We start from the raw sequence: 19,969 nt of genomic DNA, 5'->3' as shown, positions 1-19,969 counted from the left end.
TTCTGGGACAAGCCGAAAAGCGATTCGTCGGTAACAGAAAGGAAGTCATATATTCGTAACTACTCGCATCTTTCCGTAACCTGGTACTAATGGTAATGACATTCGTGAACAGCTCGTGCCATTCCAGGACAAGGCAACTGGAGAGTCGGGTTCCATTGTAACCAATTCGTACCAATCCAAGCCTTGTAGGTTACGGAAATATGCGAGTGGTGACGAATGATGGCACTTTTTGCGGTTACGGAAAGGGCGAGGATGGCCAATTGATGGCAATGACTGACGAAGAATACCATTCAGCGTGTCCCGGCATGACTTCAGCAGCCACGAAGGGTATATGGTCCAGCCCGTAGGCGACAGAATGCCCAGTGTGGGAGGAAAGCCCGAAGGGGTGTACTAATACCGATATGATGCTTGGACGTGTATGAGAGACGAATTTACTATCCGTGTACTCTATTTGTATCGGGATGAAGAATATGATAAATGTCTTCAGAAATTTTACTCTCGTGTCTCTTGTCGCTTGTCATGAGAGCCGACTACCGGGATCGGATGGTCAGGCTCCCTGACTTGGTTGATGCATGTCATCGTATTCCAATAGCGTAGATCGGTGCTTATGATGTCAATCACTGAATTGTCTGGCCCAGACTTGCTTATTTACAGACCGCCGTCATGTAGCTGGAATGTTGTGAGGCGTTAAACAAACAAAAACACTCTCGTGTCTATTAATATCAGGTATAAAACTACGAGCCCTGCCAATGATTTATAAACGTTATCGACGAATGTTGATATATTATGTATTCTATTTATCTTTCAAAATGATTCCTTCAACTTTTTCAGTTTGTGAACTGTAATAACGAAAGTCTTTAGTGCAATAAGTACAGCTAACAGCTTCAGTGCGATTAGTGATGTCATTTGATCGATAACCTTGACGTCACAATGGTCAGCAAACCGCTGTGGCACAAATTCATTATGGCGGTCCTCAGTCCTGGCAAAACTTTGTTGATACACGTTTAAAACGGCCAGGGCCCCGTTCCACAGAGCGATCGTAGCGCTAAGACGATCGTAACTTCCATACTACAACATAGACGTACGGCAGTCTTAGCACTAAGATCGCTTTGTGGAACGGGGCCCTGATCATGCATACACTGGAGTTGATAGACGCTTTATCCTTACTGAAACATATATACTGAAGGAATGATTGCAAAGTCAGAAAGAAATGTGAACATAATCTATACTTGTATTGTAACCATGGAGTTTCATTGTTAATGTCATTAAACAGTATATCACGTGACTAACCACGGGTCCGGGTAGTCATGTGGGTACCCGGGTCCTACTCAGGACCCATCGGCCCGAGGACCCGCGCTTCCCGTCCTAGCTCCACTAAGCATTCGATTGGGTAAGATATAAGTGAGTGAGTATGGTTTTACGCCGCCTTTAGCAATATTCCAGCAATATCACGGCGGGGTTCACCAGAAATGGGCTTCACACATAGTAGTCACTTCGGGAATCGAACCCGGGTCTTCGGCGTAACGAGCGAACGCTTTAACCACAAGGCTACCCAATCACCCCAGTAAGATATGACAATAATCAGCCATCATAAATTTCGGTAGCATAGAACTGTTATTCAAATAAATAACGAGAAACACATGGTTAAAACACAGCAGCAGATGATGTAACCTTGACAGTACCTTTAACATCCTCGTGTACATCATTGTCACGATACACACGTTCAGTAAAATGTTAAAAACGGACACACCTAAAACATCTGCATTTTCAATCTATCTGTTTTACCACGTTTCTATTAGAATATATATCAAGTCAAATTACGTGAATATTTTTCTAAAAAGCCCCACTTCAGCTCATAGGAAGCAATACGAGGCTATACTGTTGACATTTCTACTTGATACGGAAACAACCGATTACGTGACGGAAACATACGTTAAGTTCGTGCATTATCGCAATCTTCCGGTATTTAGCCGAAATGTCAGTGTCCCCCGTCGTTTTGTTTTTCACAACTCTATTTTGCACTTTCTCTGTTTGCTCAGATAAAAAAAGTCAAATTTCAAAATACGCGCAACAGATGATGACTTATATTTTATTGTGATTGCCCAGGCGATTAACAGAAGTTCAAACTGTACACCCCCTCCTTGTGGTAAGTTTGGGTGTAGTAGACCATTTAGACTGACACTAAGTCCCTCCGAAATAAATTTACCTTTTTAAAAAAATATATCTACAAAATAACAAAATTAATGCCTAAATGTAGCCCACAACAATGCTTAATCCTAGAGCTGAGGCAATCGAATCTTTCCCATACATTCTAATTGGAGCCCTTTTTTATATTTATTCTCTTGGTCTGGGAGACAGACTGTAGACCATTTCACTGTTCCTCCGGACAAAATGAGTGTGTTGTTTACAACTAAACGATGGTTAATGTAATTTAATACCCTTCTCGAATGGAGAGGGAGTCCCTGGTATTAAATGAGTGAGTTGAATCTGACGATACGTTTTGCTGAGCATTTGAAAGAAAAAAACGCTCACTGTTCACATGTACTACATGTTTTAAAAGATAATGTGTTGTGGGTCCTGGAGGCGGTGAAAGAAAAATATTTCTCACTCAAACAAACATTACCCTAAACGTCCCTCCTATGTCATATGCACAGTGTCACTATAACGATGCAGTAATGTGCGTGCGTGCGTGCGTGTCAACCAAATCCTTGTTTATGTGTTTGACTATTGTTAAACGCCGTAATATATTCCAGCTATATGACGACGGTCTGTAAATAATCGAGTCTGGACCAGACAGTCCAGTGATTAATATCATGAGCATCGATCCACGCAATTGGGATCGATGATATGCATCAACCAAGTCAGCGAGCCTGACCAACCGATCCCGTTAGTCGCCTCTTACGACAAGCATTTTAGCTAGCACCTACACGTCTCGATATCTACATATTTTGAACAATAACACAATCAAGATCAACTTCCGCACCCCTTTGATTCCTCTACGCAATTGCTCACCCACGTGTCTTTATTGGAAGACTTACAAGCATATCATTCTACTTGATTGACGGAACTGAACACGGGCCCTGTGGGGCTTCTGATACCACGACGTCTTTGATATCTGTATCATCAACCCAGAAGTTTTGATGGAAATTCTGAAGCTTTATCTCAATGACCGTTCCATGAACCAACATGCCACTATAGCAAGTGTCCACGGGCTTCCTGTTTAATGTGAGCGTATCAGATTGCACAGCCATTGCAGGTCAGCTGGACGTCAACCATCTGGACTGTCGGCTAAATTGGAAGCAATTTCCCTGTCTCCGCTCAGTGTTTATAGGGATCATTGTAAAAGACAGCATCCTTTTTGTCCCAACCTTGATTGTAGGTTTGCAACACACGCAGTTCAGCCGTCATCTGAAACCTAATCTTATTTCAACGTATATGCTGTTTTACCCTTCGCCAGAGGCATTGACGGCCCAGACTCGTGAGTTCGGGTACACTAGGGGTAGAATAGGTCGATTACTTGTGGTAAGAGACGACTAACGGGATTTCGATGGTCAGGCTCGCTGACTTGGTTAATGCATGTCATCGTATCCCAATTGCGTAGATGGATGCTCATGATGTCAATCACTGGTCCAGACTCGATTATTAACAGACCGCGTTCATGTAGCTGGAATAATGCTGGGTGCGGCGTTAATCAACAAACAAACAAAAGCAAACTAACTAACAATCAGTGTAGCTTCTTGAAAATGGGGATATTTAATTCCAACTACAAAACCTGGTTTTTCTCATACTTCGTGCGAACAATTGGCGGTCCATGGGTCCATTCACCACCACTCGCCCCTTTCCGTAACCTACAAGGAGACTCGTCCCCCTATCGATGAATGCATTGGTGACCAACTCGTGTTATTCCGGGACAAGCCGAATAGCGACTCGTGCCCCTCTCGTGGCCATTTTTGCGACCGGGTTCCGTCTTAGCGCAAACGGGCATACCTAAAACAATTGTCAACTCGTTGCGTAATGGTTCACACATTTTCCCCATACATTTGAAACATTTCAGATGCAATTTAAAGCACATCGGGACGTGCGGAATTATAGAGTATGATTGAACACATTTAACTGTGTCTTTTGTATATTTTTAGATGCAAGACATATGTAAAATAAAAAAAATAACACGAGTTGGTCACGAATGCCCATTCATCCTCAAGATCCTTAATTATGCAGCCTGATAACATGGGTAGGCGACACTAGCGCAAGCGCAGCCTAACTAGGGAACCAGGTTGCATAATTGCGTCCTTTACCTGTGTTAGGATCCGCTTGCCTCTGAACAGAAATATCAGATTGGCTTCCATTGTGATCCTTTGTTTGCCAGCATCATACCGTGCTCGTTGGTATTACCGAGGTATTAAACGTCTATGGCCTTCAGGTTCCCCGTGCGCAATTAGTTAAAGCGGTGTGGTAATACTGAAATGTGTTTTTCAAAATGGCGTTTAAGCCGACTTTACTCAAGCCATCGAGCACCTTTCCCCTCAACAAAAAATATCTTACATACTGCAAGTGATACATATCTCCCATCCGTATCTCAAAACCATATTATTCCACATCTCAACATTCAACCCATCCGAATCTTATGCTCAATGCCTATCTTCATCGCCATCCAGAACTTAATTCACAACCACCCCATAAAACAACAAGATCCGGGTAGAATAGGTCTTCAGCAACCCATGCTTGCCGTAAAAGGCGACTATGCTTGTCGTAAGAGGGATCAGGCGGTCAGGCTCTCTGACTTGGTTGATGCATGTCATCGTATCCCAATTGCGTGGATCGATGCTCATGAAATCAATCACTGGATTGTCTGGTCCAGACTCGATTATTTATAGACCTCCGTCATATAGCTGGAATATTGCTGAGTGCGGTGTTAAACAGCAAACAAACAAGACAATGTTAATCACTGGTTGGTTTGGTTCAAACTCGACTATTTACAGATTGCCGTAAAATAACTGGAACATTGACGAGTGTGGTGTTCAACACCAACTAAAAATATTTAGCTAACAACTATTTCAATGACATGACAACGGACTTGACTGAATCAAGACTATGAGAGACACTACGTACCCTACAGCCCTACCACTCATCAAAATCCTTGTATGAAAAGCCATTTGATCTTATCCCTTCTTTAGCAAACACCCTCCCATTAAACCTAAATCCTCATAACCTCAACACGCATGCGCACTGACATGTGTCGTGTTAGTTTGACATCGGTCTCGAATGGATAGCCACAGAAAGCCAAAGAGGTCAAGGTAAAACCGTTTTATTCACTTTTTATGGCGCTGTCTGAATTCCGTCGTCCAGGCTGGGTCAGGGTGACCCAGTCAAGCCGTTGTGAACACCGTTACTTATCGGTGAATTGAATCGGATCCTTTTGAATGTGTATTTCCAAGGGGTATCAGTCGTGTTTTGTTCATTGTCCAGAAATTTGCTTTTATTGGTCTGAGGCAGCCGCAGTCGTCGATCATCCCCTTGTTAAAACGTAACATGGGTAAGATGAGGATGAGTTGCGTCCCCTAGTCATGCCAGGAACTTATGGTCGCGGGTTCAAATTCCAGATTCACCCTGCTTATGTTTCTTGGTTTGTCAGCACTATTCCAGTGCTCGTGGTTCTCACAAAATTTCATAAACGTCAATGACACACAGTAATAAAATGGAAGTTATGTTGAAAGCGACGTTACATGAAACTCACTCACTCACTCACTCACTCTTTATTAAAATGTCCATTTAGTATTCCCTTCAGCTCACAGGATGCTACGGTGTTGCTGGTGTGCCAGATAAAAAGTTACATTCCACTCTCACTCACCCGTCCACTCACTCACTCACTCACTCACTCACTCACTCACACCCCAGCCTAGCTGTGATATTCCTGATCAGTAAAGGACCCCAGTACCCAATGCTGGCCAAAACAAGGGAATTTGGCCTAAAGGTTTAGTTTGAGTTAATCGATGATATGATATCGTTCAATAATTGTCACATAGCCAATCTGTTCCCGCCTGTTTTCTGGTGACCAATTGACTTGCCTTTGAATGTGTTTATGACGGGTGCCACTGGTGGGGCAGGATACGCTCACCTGTTCGCGAACACCTGGTATCATCACTATTTGATAGTGACTGATAAACACGAGCTAATGATATAGTGGGAATCGTTCAACGTAACACATTTCTTATGATTATGGAAGGGTTTGGTCGGTTTTAGTTTCGTAAGAGGCGTCTAAAATGGGGATCGGTTGGTTAGACACGTAACCTGGCTTATCGCGTGGATCGCTGCTCGTGCTATCAGTCACTGGTTTGGTTTGTCAAGGTTTGATTTCCACATCTGTGCTGACCGCGGCGTTAAAAGCATTCCAGGACGCACACACTCGCCACAGAGCACCATGTGGAGATGAACGCGGGGCTAAAGTGACTCGGTGGTCCAGAATGCTTGTAAGTTAACTTAAGGCGTACATTCCATTCGAAATATAGCGTGAAAATTACAAATGATAAATGTACTTTACTATATATCGCTGTAGCTGAACATATATCCGATCTACACACAAACACACACCCCACCCTCACCCCCACCCCCATCCCCACCCCCACCCCAACCCGGAAAACAATCTCCATCTTGTCCAACATAGTGTCATTTAAGACAGACATCCGGTACGTGACACACGCAATGTGAAAACCAATATGGCCTAGAATGGTAGACTCGTGAAGATTCCGGGGAAGAATAGGTCTTCAGCAACCCACGCTTGCCGTAAAAGGTGACTATGCTTGTCGTAAAAGGCAACAAACGGGATCGGATGGTCAGGCTTGCTGACTTGGTTGATGCATGTTATCGATCCCAATGGCTCGGATCGATGCTCATGATATTAATCACTGGATTGTCTGGTCCAGACCGCCGTCAGGTTACAGACCGCCGTAATATAGCTGGAATATTGCTGAGTGAGGCGTTAAACAACAAACCAACCAACCTAGAATGGTAAGTTTTCTTAAGCTTCCTTTAAAGATACGAGAACTCCAAGACACTCTCCCCTCCCAACACCACAATCTCAGTCTTGTTTAACTATCATGTGACAGACACATGGTGCCCTGTACACGCAATGTGGAAAACAGTTACAGGGGACAGCCGGCAATGATAATCCAATTGGTGAGTGTTTCCTGATTTTCAATCCAACCTGTCTTGATGTGTCTACTGTGTGGCCATATCACATCCACACCAGGGGAGATCACCCCTCCACATGTGGAGATAAAAAAATTGATAATGTTACATTTCTGGTGGCCATCAGAAGGTGACAACAACAGAACTGTTGACAATAGTCCGGCAACATCAAAGCGGGAGACATCATAGAAACGTGACTGACATGAGCCTTTTACCCATGTGGAGAAGGGAAGAAGGGGGTGAGTAATGGCTGCTGGGCTGAGAAGGGGATGAGTATAGGCTGCTGGGCTGAGAAGGGGATAAGTATAGGCTGCTGGGCTGAGAAGGGGATAAGTATAGGCTGCTAGAGCTGAGAAGGGGATGAGTATAGGCTGCTGGAGCTGAGAAGGGGATGAGTATAGACTGCTAGTGCTGAGATGGGGACGAGTGTAGGCTGCTGGGCTGAGAAGGGGATAAGTATAGGCTGCTAGAGCTGAGAAGGGGATGAGTATAGGCTGCTGGAGCTGAGAAGGGGATGAGTATAGGCTGCTGGGCTGAGAAGGGGATAAGTATAGGCTGCTGGGCTGAGAAGGGGATAAGTATAGGCTGCTAGAGCTGAGAAGGGGATGAGTATAGGCTGCTGGAGCTGAGAAGGGGATGAGTATAGGCTGCTGGGCTGAGAAGGGGATAAGTATAGGCTGCTAGAGCTGAGAAGGGGATGAGTATAGGCTGCTGGGCTGAGAAGGGGATAAGTATAGGCTGCTAGAGCTGAGAAGGGGATGAGTATAGGCTGCTGGAGCTGAGAAGGGGATGAGTATTGGCTGCTAGAGCTGAGGAGGGGATGGGTATAGGCTAGAAGAGCTGAGAAGGGAATGAATATAGGATGGTAGAGCTGAGCACTCCAGAATTTGCATTCCTCTTCAGTTCTACTGAACAGACACGTGAACCGGTTAGACTTGGTCTTCAGCAACCCATGCTTGTCGTATGAGGCGACTAACTGGATTGGGTGGTCATGTTCGCTGACTTGGTTGATCCATGTCATCGTACACCAATTGTAGAGATCGATGCTCGTGATGTCAATCACTAAATTGACTGGTCCAGACTCGATCATTTACAGACCGCCGTTACATAGCTGGAATACTGCTGAGTGCGGCGTTAAACGACAGACAAACAAAAACTACCGAACATATTATTTTCATATTCGAACATGTTCTATATATCACCTTGGATTAACATCCTGATAAAGATATTAACATAAATATCGAAATTATCTTCCCTGGGAGGCTTATATTTTCTGAATGTACTCATAATTTGACAAATAAAAAGTGACAACATTTCGCGATTAAAAATTCATACATGATGAAACGAAAGTGCAACCAATCATGAATGTTTACCCGCAGGTGTGGATCTACACCTGCACGTGCCCTACGATAGAATGCTATTCGATCTCAACATAAACAAACGGAGACTATTAAACAAAAAAACCCAAATGTATGTTTAAATAACATTATAGTGTCGCCTTTCGTGTCGATAGTGTAGACGGAGCGTGGCGAGAGGAAAGCCGAGCTTATAACAGTAACCCTGAAGTCACGCGTTAGTAATAGGCTTAGCGCCTTGAGTCAACAGCGAGAAAAAATACAGCAGGTGTGTTCGGAAAGTCTTGTTATAAGTAGGTATCTGATATCTATTTTAGTAACATTACATGTTAGATAGAATATTTTAATATTCAACTGTAGCCAAATCTGCACATTTTTTTAATAGTAAATTGCCAAAATATACGAAAGCCTTTTAGGGTCATTTCTTTTCTCGTTGTTTTCTTGAAATTTCAAGATACTAAGTTGAAATTTCAACATTCTTACTAAGTTGATATTTCAAGATAAGGATCTTGAAATTTAAACATAATAACTTCAAATATTAAGATTATAACTTATTATCTTGAAATTTCAACTTATGTAGCTTGAACTATCAAGAAAACACACACACTAAAACAAATGGCCCAAAAGGCTTCCGTAAAAATATGCTATTTAATAAGTGTAATTTTCACTGACCGATGTAGACCACGGCCGATTCTTTTGCTTTGCTTCATGCGTTGTGAAAACCCCAGCGAGGAACCAATATTCGCGGATTGGTTTGAAACAACCACGCCAATCAGGAAACTGTCAACACACTTTTATCTCTAACTCTAGTTTGATTTATTGTTTATTAGTCCGGAAATACCAGACTCATTTTCATCGAAATTGAGGATATTTTTTTCAACTGAAGATACATTTTGCATGAAGAGCCGTTAAACCATTAGTTGATTGTCTTCTTGACGAAGTAAATTGACAATACCAGAGTTGTATTTCCTCAATGTTGACCTTTTTTCGAATAAAAATGATTTTAGCAACTTGTTTGATTAAAAGCGTTAACAATGTTTAAAGGCAGTCATCGAGCGTGCATTCCAAGCGCTGCGCAATTCAACAAGAGCGCCTTGGAGATGTATTTACTCAGAATTCAATATTGGGGTTTATAACACTATAGGTGTCTTTGCAGGTGGAGAATATAATTGTGATGTAATTAGGTCACGTGTTACTATAGGTCTCCAGCCTTTGCGTAGAGATCGGGCGCTTCCTCTTAGTTACCACCCAGCACGGTAGCCCCCTTACCTAGTCACCGTGGCTGGTGGTACCTAGTTGAAAAGGTGCCGGTTTGTCAGGTCAAGAGCCCGGTTTCGCATCCCAACATAGGTATTCAGATGGGTGAACCCAAGTCTGTATACCTCTCGTCGTGATACACATACCGTAATGCTACAAGCAGCGTAAAACAACACTCGTGTTCTGTCTTTGCGCAGCGACACTTTATGATGGTCGTTGTGTATAGGCTGATTCAAATTGTGATCAATTGTTAGCCGATCCATATGACCTCTGTATCAACGAATAATGGAGTCTAATATTTTGTTATTTCTTTTCCTCTGTCACATTAAATTGAGATAAAAATATCTTAGACATCCTGTCTGTACTTCTTTGGCGCTCATTGTCATGATAATAGCATATTGTTTTCGAGTAGCACACCTGCTGATGACATAACAACGTCGTCCCACACGCACGCTGTGATTAAAGCATTGACTAATGGCGGTCTCAGTAACCTTGGCCACTGACGTGATGAAAGATTCACCAACCCCTATAAACATATCCCACAATGAATAGTGACGTCACGTGATCAGCCACTTCCGCCATTGGCACGCTCGTCCTTAGAGAAAATGGCTTGATGGAAATATTTTATTAATCAAATGGTTGCCATTAGAGCTCTGATGAACGCGCCGATAAGATCTGATATGAAATAAAATATTCAGGTGGGAGCAGTACCAGTTCTTGTTGTAAGAGTGTTCATCAATAATGCATTGTTTCCACGCCAAACATGGCCTTTGTGGGTTTGAATTAGCGGTGCTGATAACTAGCGCTTCAGCAGTGGCAAGGGGTGGCTGGCAAATATCGGAAAAAATCACATTCAATACATTTTCCAATGATTCGCATTACAGAATGTAGAGAATTTTATTTCACTACACAAATGACAAAACGAGTTTTCTGTTGCCTATAATCTCTCTCTCTCCACCCGATCCACTTACCCGCCTCGAACGGGACAGGATGACGTGCAATCAACTGGTCAAAGAGTCTGTCCATCCGATCCATTTAACCGCTTCGAATGGGACACGCATTTTGCCAGTCTTAGATGTTTTTTACACTTAGGTGAAACCCACGAAGATGGGTAAGACTGACACACCTGGAAACGGGGTCGATTCCAACTAACCATCATAGAATCTAAAGGGACGCAACTCTGCACAACGGTCATTATCATTCTCCATTTGGAACTGTCAGTTTTTGTTCGTTTTCCAAAAAACAGAAATCAGTTATGCTAATAAGAATGCTTTGCTCGTACCAAGAATACATAAAAGTATCCACAACGATTGGCTGATTAGAAATTTCACACGATGTGACGTTTATCAGATCTTTAGGGAGAGCTGCGAGAATAAACTACCATGCTATCTGACAACAATGTTGTAATCGTACATATATCAACATTACTAGCCGACAGCATCTGAAATTCCCGACCCACGCCTTATTTTATACCGTTGAAAAAATGTTGTCAGATCTCAGTTCACACACTTAAAGAGAAATGACAGAAATAGATATATCATATTCACCAGTCTAAACTAACTAGTAATTTACTGGTACAGTCACCATGTCTTTATGGAATACCATTTTTTTCATAGATTTACGACTTTTTCACCTTAAACAATTCTTTTCATCACAAAGAACATTTAAGAGACATTTAATTCAGTCAGTTACACAGACACAGAACCGAGTGTAAAGTTTCTGTTTTTTTAGCTGAATTTGCATCGTTACAAAACATCGCAACGGTAATGAACTGTGAAAATATACTTTAAAGTCTGTAGTTAGCACAGGTAGACTAACATCTAGTCTCTGAAATGAACACATCTTACATAAAAAAAAACGTTGTTCAGTTATCTTAATAAAAATATAATAAAAAGGAGCCCAGTGACTCTCTTCATTTTCAGATACTGCAGTGATCTAGACTTGCCAAACATTATTGACTTGCATGGGCTGTATTTGATATATATTTGTGTCAGGGTCTGTAAGACAGACTATTAGCACAGGCTTAAGGCGAAGTTTTTTTGCGGGGGGCTTTTTGGTTGTTTTTTGGCGGGGGCTTTTTGGTTGTTTTTTCAGGGAAGTTGGTTTTGTTTTCAGTTTGTATTCACGACCTTAGAATAATAAATGTGTTTGTTTGTTGTTTAACGCCACACTCAGCAATATTCCAGTTATATGACGGCGGTCTGTAAATAATCAAATCCAGCAGACAATCCAGTGATTGACAGTGAGGCTAGTACAGCTGTGATAATCATACTCGTGGTATCTTATTCCCGCGTATAAACTGCCGGTCGAAAGAAAGTATACACCCACGTTTGATGGTGGCTGAAAGAAATGGTTATTCGATGGGGATGTATTACATTCGGATATCATTCTTGCGATTTTGGAGCATAGGTTAGCAGCGTTTCGGCGACTGTTTTCAGCCTAGTAACATTTCGATGTCGTTTGTACTTTAGGGTCAAATCCAATTTTCAAGTGTAGACTTTCTTTTTCACAACAGTTTATGTCCCACTTCATCGTCCATTATAATATATTATATATAACGCTATTTTTAGATATTTATGACGGTCCCAGAAATTCGCTTGTAGAAAAACAAAACAATATCGGCATTGTCAGGGCTAGAGGTGAGGTGAAATAGGGAGTACTGCACTTATATAGCGACGGCCATGCACATGTATGCACGTGTGTTTGAGTGTGTGTGTGTGCTTGTACTAGTCAGGCCTAATGCCGATTTTATAGTACTAGCTCACTGAGATACCATGCTGCAGTTTAAACATGGATATCCCTCTCAGACACAGTATACTAACTCCGAACCGACCAGTCCTTGTTTTAGCCCCTTAATGCCGAGCGCCAGACAGGGCAACAAGAGGTACCATCTATTAACGTCTTTTGGTATGACGCAGCCGGGAATCGAACTGCGACCTTCCCTAGCAATCGAGTGCTGGGGAGAAATTCTACCCCGGGTCCTCAAGAGATGCTAAACTGAGCGAGTTAGTATAATTTCACGCCGCTTTTAGCAACATTCCAGCAATATTGCGACCTGATTCACACAAATTGGATTCACACATTTTACCCATGTGGGGCGTCTACCCAGGCCTTTGGCGGGGCAAGCGAACGCTTTAACCACAAGGTAAGCACATGTTAATGTATGTGACTTACGATCCTCGTAGCTCTAAGATCGCTTTGTGGAACGGGGCCACGATGTCTCGATCTTATTGTCACACGCAACGATTACGCCGAAAATAAATCTTGACACCTTATTCAAGCATCCAACGTAGACATGGAAATGATTTTACGGCCGCTTCTAATAATAAACCAAGCATTCCACACATGGCCTGAAGAGGTCTCGACGTAAAGTAATTGGTGCGGTGAAAATATGCATATCTTATTAAAGTCTAAAACGGGACACATTGTTGAACTTTCTGTTCTAAACGTAACAGGTGGTTTAGTTAATAATGACATGGCGGAGATTTATTTTCGCATTATTATTGTGGGAAACGTCTGGCAAATACTCACTGTCAATGGCTATAGCTTGTTACCTTGTCTATACGTCTTGCTATGTTCTAAATCACAAACATTTATATCACGGTGACCTGTAAATAGTCGAGTCTGGATCAGTAGAACCAGTGACTGAAATCCTGAGCAACGCCCTGCACCGTCAGGGTATCACGTCACGCAATCATCCAGGTACCGAAAACTTAAGACTATTCAGTTATCTCTTACGACCAGCTGTTGGGTGTGGAGATCTATTCCCCATGGGGAGACTTTCATTTAGTCCCATAAATATATAGTCAAACACCGTTGTGTCGAACTTGCGGTTGTCTCGAAGTAAATGTTTGGTCCCTACGTAATCGGTTGTGTCGAACCTCGGATAATTCGAAGTATTTACGTAGGTCCCTTCAACTACGACACAACGGAGTTGGCTGTATCTACTAAATAATAAGATTTAATCCAAAATGGAACCCAGAATATTGCTTAATTTCAGAGTTGAGGCAATCTAGACTTGCTGAATCTTTCTAGACTTGAGTTGGATTCCTTTTTTTAATTTATTCTCAACGGTCTAGGAGACACACTGCCCCATGAGCTAACATAGAAAACATTTAAAATGAAATGTCCCGATGATCTGCTTCAAATGTGTTTAATTATTAAGCACAGAGGACAATTTTGGTTATAACAAACTTAAAGGGACCACACAATCAGTTAATTATATCTGTAACGAACAATAACATGTATCCCCATATCTCGACTGTTCGTTATAACCGTATAATCGTTACAACCGAGTGTTCCTTATAACCAAATTTCTTTAAAGCGGTATATTTGTAACAGTCGATGTTCGTTCCACCTGTATGTTCATAACAGCCGAGCATTCGTTATAACCGTATGGTAGTTACCGCGGATGTTCGTTGTAACCGTATATTAAATTTACCAGGCTCTGTTATATCCAACGTTGACAACCTTATATTCTCCTTGCAGGAAATCCTCTCCGTATCCAGCCCCAAAGGGCCTGGTGGTGCTGTACCAGATCGGGAGGGGGCCCTTCTGTCCAAGTGTCTCGCCCTTCCCCCTCAAACTCGAGACGTTCCTCAGGTTCAACAAAATACCTTATATGGTAAGTCATGATAAATATTTATTGTTTACGCGATTGACATTTTTTCATCAATACTTTTAGGACAGCAAGAGTTATTAAAAAGTCGGTTAGTTCTTCGTGATAGACATTGTCATACAAACTCGAAGATTATTTTCAAGACATTTTTTAAGAAATTTAATTAACTTGAATATATTTGACTCAAAATAACATTGAAGACGATATATATTTATGGCCCTGAAGATTCATTATCGTCTCTGTCGTTTCATGTCGGCAATCCTCTTGTGTCGAACCACGGGTAACTCGGTGCATTTTCGAAAGTCCCGGGAATTTCAGTCAAAAGAAACTATACCGAGTTTGTTTTTTATGTAACTGAAAATTGTTAATTGTGTTTGTCTATTTAACCATCTCATTCCTGCAGCAGTTTGTAAAAAGTAATCAGTGGCTAGATAATTTTGTGAAAAATAAATTGGTTCTGTCACGACTGGGGAAAGAAATGAATTTGCAGCCACGTGGCCACTAACATGTTTGACTTGTAAATTTGTGCCGAAAAAAGCAAATTGATTGATTTTCATAGATAAAATGTCTAATATATATCATGCGAACATTGTCAAAAGGTTTTAGCAGTTTAAAGTCAAATTATATTTTAATAACTTAAAATCATTTCGAAATTTTCTTTGAGTGCTGACTAACCGCCAGTACAAATCATTGTTTGGATATCATATCGCTAACTTGAGATATTTTCATCTAAAAATGAAACATATGATTAAATCAACTAAGAGGTATAGTTTCTTTTGCTCCTCCGATAAAATATGTGATCTCTATTTGTCTTTTTCAGAACATTCACTCAAGTCGATTCTCCAAGAAAGGAAAAACCCCATGGATCGAATATAATGGTCAAGCCATCGCCGACTCCCAGTTTTGTATTGACTTCCTGTCACGTGAGCTCGGTATCGACATGAACAGTCACCTGACTCCGGTGGACAAGTCCATCTCGCGGGCCTTTCAAAAGATGAGCGAGGAAAACACGTACTGGTAGGTCGGTCGAGTCCATTTTGACATTCCTGCCCCGTTTTGTACGTAATGAGAAAAACAATTTATTGTTTGAATTTGAATTGTTTGCTTGTTGTTTAACGCCGCACTCAGCAATATGACGTGATATGTGTGTGATGTCATGATTCACCTTTCCAAGTATGAGGGGTAGATTAGGCCTCCAGCGACCCATGCTTGCCGTAAAAGGAGACTGTGGTCAGGTGTCCGGGCTCGCTGACTTGGTTGATGCATGTCATCGTATCCCAATTGCGTGGATCGATGCTCATGGTGTCAATCACTGCATTGTCTGGTCCAGACACGATCATTAACAGACCTCTGTCATATAGGTGGATATTGGTGAGTGCGGCGTAAAACACCAAACCAACCAACCAACCAATTTTGATGAAACCCACGAGCACTGCTATTGTGCTTCGAATTCAAGAATCTTATTCAGAGAAAATCTTGGATTCGAACACAAGGTTGTAGTATTATTGCGGAGAAATGCAGCGCCAATGCAATTCCCGTTTAGTACATATCAGTGATATCATGTATGAACTCCTCGTGCTATGAGCAGGTAGAAAATGACCGTGACCCTTGGAATAGCACAACAATGCAAGATTCGTCTGGGAATTAAGCATCGCTTGGAATGAGCGCTTGATGCCCGTCTTTAACTAAAACATGGCTTTAAACGGCGTTAAGCCCAACTGTCACTCACTAGACAATAACGTAAGCTGTTTGGGATTAAGCAGCGCTTAGAATGAGCGGTCGATAGGTACCTTTAATCTTACGTACATACTGCTGCAGGTCCATGTGTTACGAGATGTTTGCCGTCCCTGACAAGACCCGCATTGCGGAGGTGATGCCACAGTATAAGGGCTTCAAGCTGTGGGCCTTCACAACCGTGTTCTCACGCGTCATCAAGAAGGAACTCTACTACCAGGGCATCGGTCGTCATAGCGACGAAGAGATCTGGACTATCGGAAGAGCCGATCTACAAGCCATATCGACATTTCTGGGTATGTTTGTTTGTTTGTTGTTTAATGCCGCACTCAGCAATATTCCAGCTATAAGATGGCGGTCTGTAAATAATCGAGTCTGGACCAGACAATCCAGTGACTGGCATCTTGAGCATCGATCTTCGCGTCTGGGATACGATGACATGCATCAATAAAGTCTGCGAGCCTGACCACCTGACCCCGTTAGTCGCCTCTTCCGACATGCATAGTCGCTTCTTACGGCAAGTCTGGGTTGCTGAAGACCAATTCTAACCCGGGGTCTTCACGGGTATCTTGGTATATAGACTGATTAATGCTGAAGTTGTCTGTCGTTCACTCGACACGTCCGTTACCTTGGTTTGAGTCGTTGTTGGCGTACAGTTTGTTTAACCAATTTGTTTGTTTTCTCCGACGTGATGTTGCTAAAAACGGCATAAACCTACTCAATTCAAGGAAAAACATAAATATGTGTTATTGTTGTTTTTTGTTGTTTTTGTGTGTGTGTGTGTGTGTGTGTGTGTGTGTGTGTGTGTGTGTGTGTGTGTGTGTGTGTGTGTGTGTGTGTGTGTGTGTGTGTGTGCGTGCGTGTGTGTGTGTGTTCGTGCGTGCGTGCGTGCGTATGTGTTTGTGTGTGTTTTTCCACTCAATGTTCTAACTGGTGTCGTGCGAAGAACGGGAATTTCTTTTCGTAGTGTTTTTAAGGTCACGTGTTACTGTATGCCTTCCAGACTTTATCTTTCGCTCGATGTCTTCCTTTATGATCGGCTTAGACATTAAATTATGAACTGTTTGAACAGTCTGAAAGCACATCTATATTTTGCAGGTGACAAAAAGTTCTTCATGGGAGACCGCCCCAGTCAGATAGATTGCGCCATGTTTGGGATGCTTGCTCAAGTACTGTGGCATATGCCAAGAACCCGACATGAGAAATTCACACACGGTAGGTAGCCGGGAGCTTCCATGGCTCATAACGATGAGAAGTATATCGAAGTTGCTTCTTCACTTGATTTCTTCTATAACCATGGTAACTTGTATGGAAGTGTATATGAAGACATGGACCTCTATTAACCCGCTAAATAGCAATGAGTTGGTCACTCTACTTTAATGTTTTATATTTTGGTTGTTGTTTACCGCTGCACTCAGCAATATTCCAGCTATATGTCGGCGGTCTGTAAATAATCTGGACTAGGAAATCCAGTGATTGATATCATGAGAATCGCTCCACGCATTTGGGATACGATGGCATGCTTCAAACCAAGTCAGCAAGCTTGACCATCCGATCCGTTAGTCGCCTCTTACGACAAGCATAGTCGCCTTTGACGACAGGCCTGGGTTGCTGAAGACCAATTCCACCCCGCATCTTCACGGGTGTTAATGTTTTATAAATACTCACGGATCCAGAGGATCCTTGCAAGGGGTGAGCCCCCTTGATTAAATACACCTTACTTCCCTGGCCATCAGTCAAGTCTTTGATAGGCATTTAGAAGTTGGAAGAGCATTAAAACATGATGACTTGGGATTTTTGAGAGTGAGTGAGTTGGGTTTAACGCCGATTAACTTTATGTCACATATATCACAGCGTGTCAGTCCACGTGGGGGATAATCCCGTCGTCCATGTGGGGGATAATCCCGTCGTCCATGTGGGGGATAATCCCGTTTGGATTTTGAATAAAGGGAGGCTGCATGCCACCTAAGTCATCAAGTGAACAGAAACTGATTTTGAAGAGGACATGACACTTTTATAGATAACAACCTCAATATTGCCTGTAACGACGTTTCAGGGTTACTCCGTGTCCTTTCGGGGTGGGGTAGCCTTGTGGTTAAAGCGTTCGCCCGTTACGCCAAAGGTTTGATTCCCGACATGGGTACAATGTGTGAAGCCCATTTCTGGTGTCCCCCGCCGTGATATTGCAGGAATATTGCTAAAAGCGGCGTAAAACCATACTCACTCCCACTCACTTAATGTAGGAGTGTTGGCTATACCATGATGGACCACAACGTGTGACAGAACTATTTGAAACTTCGTCTGGAATACTGGGTCCTGTAGCCCAGACAAACGATACGTAAAATACCCTCACGAGTATTTATGAACCACGTGACCGTGTGCAACAAACCGTACGACTGTCCATAGTTTGCCACACCGACCCTTTAAACAAATAATATCTGAAACCGCCCAAGCAAGTCTTTATTTCTTTGGCAAGTCTATATGTCTCTTCAGGTTGAAAATGGGCTCTTTTCTACCATATATTAAATATAATCGACAAAAAATAAATCTTGAAAATATTTCCCATTTCAGAGGCTATTCTCCACTGTCGAAAGTCTGTAAAATTATGGGACGACAATCGTAGCGCTCAGACCACTCTATTAATCAAATTCCAGACTGGGAATCAAACATGCTGTGTGAGAGAAGGTTATCTAGTCGGTCATACGATGAAAAGATCAACAGTTTAATAATAACTAGCGAACTGACGTTTTTTCCGCTTCTGTGTACGCAGATCGCCTACAGAACATCGACGGCTACTGTGAGAGGATGAAGGAGCTCTGCTGGCCAGACTGGGATAAGCTCTGCTTGAAGCACCCATCCTACCAGGACGATAACTACAAGACCTACCACACTGAGTGACCTGACCTTGAAACAGGTCAAGGTCAAGGTCACCGTGGAGGTCACCGTGGAGGTATTACACTGCCGTGGAATAGGTACAACCAAAGCTCCTTACAGCTCGATAACTTGAAGAAACATCGTATCCGTAAAAATGGGGAATTCATGGAATCTGTTGATGTCGGAGTAGACGCAACGACCCCCGAAGGTTGATCCCGTCGGGGCTCGTTGATTCTATTCCGTTATCAACAGATTCGATTGATTTCTCCGACTTCCTATGTTATAGTTGATGTATTATTTCTTTATAATTTTGCACAATGACCTTTAGTTGCGTCAGTTTGACGCGTTCAGAATAGCCAGTGAATTCCTTGCTCAGAATCAGCTGCAAGAACAAGAACATGACCTCATGTTTAAAAGTTAGAGAACATTGTGATATACTGATGGGAAAAAGTAAGGGAACACGTACTACGGCAGCAGAAGAATGTATGTTGATGTTTTAGGATAAATTCTTCATGTTAACGATGCCGCTTCTTTCCATAAAGCTCCTCTCGTCTCGAGCACCCGTTCCTTGTTAACTGTTCCGTTTCTTCTTTTCATCAGTATCTTTTTTTACGTCATGAAATATCTTTTTGAAACAATACTGGGACTTAAGGTCTGCCGCATGTGTTCAGGACGTTTCTGAAAATCAAATTCAGTTCTGATGACATTTTTGTTTCATTTGACCCAGATTGAAAAGTATGATAAAATATATAAGCGGTCATATTTATGGACCCCACTTTCTCTTGTACTTACAAAATCCAAACATTTGACGACATAAAGAATTTTGATGTTCATGCTGCGAGGGGAAGTAACACCAAGCACCGTAAGCATGAAATTACATAACTGAGATTTTGCATTGAATGTAAACAAAATGTTTTGATATGGCATTTATTGAAATGTATTGATT

At 42.2% G+C, this 19,969-nt stretch overlaps 1 protein-coding gene across 1 annotated transcript; it reads left to right on the top strand.

Annotated features, from left to right (window-relative positions):
• Positions 1-200: 200 nt before the first annotated feature.
• On the top strand, positions 201-19,595 carry LOC139453029 (failed axon connections homolog). The gene is made up of 6 exons (XM_071234656.1): positions 201-343; positions 14,286-14,421; positions 15,236-15,432; positions 16,234-16,445; positions 17,248-17,364; positions 18,920-19,595. The coding sequence occupies exons 1-6, from the start codon at positions 201-203 to the stop codon at positions 19,045-19,047; spliced, it is 933 nt and encodes a 310-aa protein (XP_071090757.1). The 3' UTR covers positions 19,048-19,595.
• The last annotated feature ends 374 nt before the right edge of the window (positions 19,596-19,969 follow it).

This window comes from Haliotis cracherodii, unplaced genomic scaffold (assembly GCF_022045235.1).
Source record: "Haliotis cracherodii isolate W230 unplaced genomic scaffold, xgHalCrac1.p SCAF_9, whole genome shotgun sequence".
In the NCBI taxonomy this organism is placed as follows: Eukaryota; Metazoa; Mollusca; class Gastropoda; order Lepetellida; family Haliotidae; genus Haliotis; species Haliotis cracherodii.
The sequence above is the reverse complement of the archived record's forward strand: the minus strand, read 5'-3'. Positions and strand labels throughout refer to the sequence as shown.

Coding starts and splice junctions, on each gene's coding strand:
- LOC139453029 (XM_071234656.1), top strand. CDS start 201: ATGCGAGTGGTGACGAATGATGGCACTTTTTGCGGTTACGGAAAGGGC. Junction 344..14,285: donor AAGGGTATATGGTCCAGCCC/GTAGGCGACAGA, acceptor TTCTCCTTGCAG/GAAATCCTCTCCGTATCCAG. Junction 17,365..18,919: donor ACATGAGAAATTCACACACG/GTAGGTAGCCGG, acceptor CTGTGTACGCAG/ATCGCCTACAGAACATCGAC.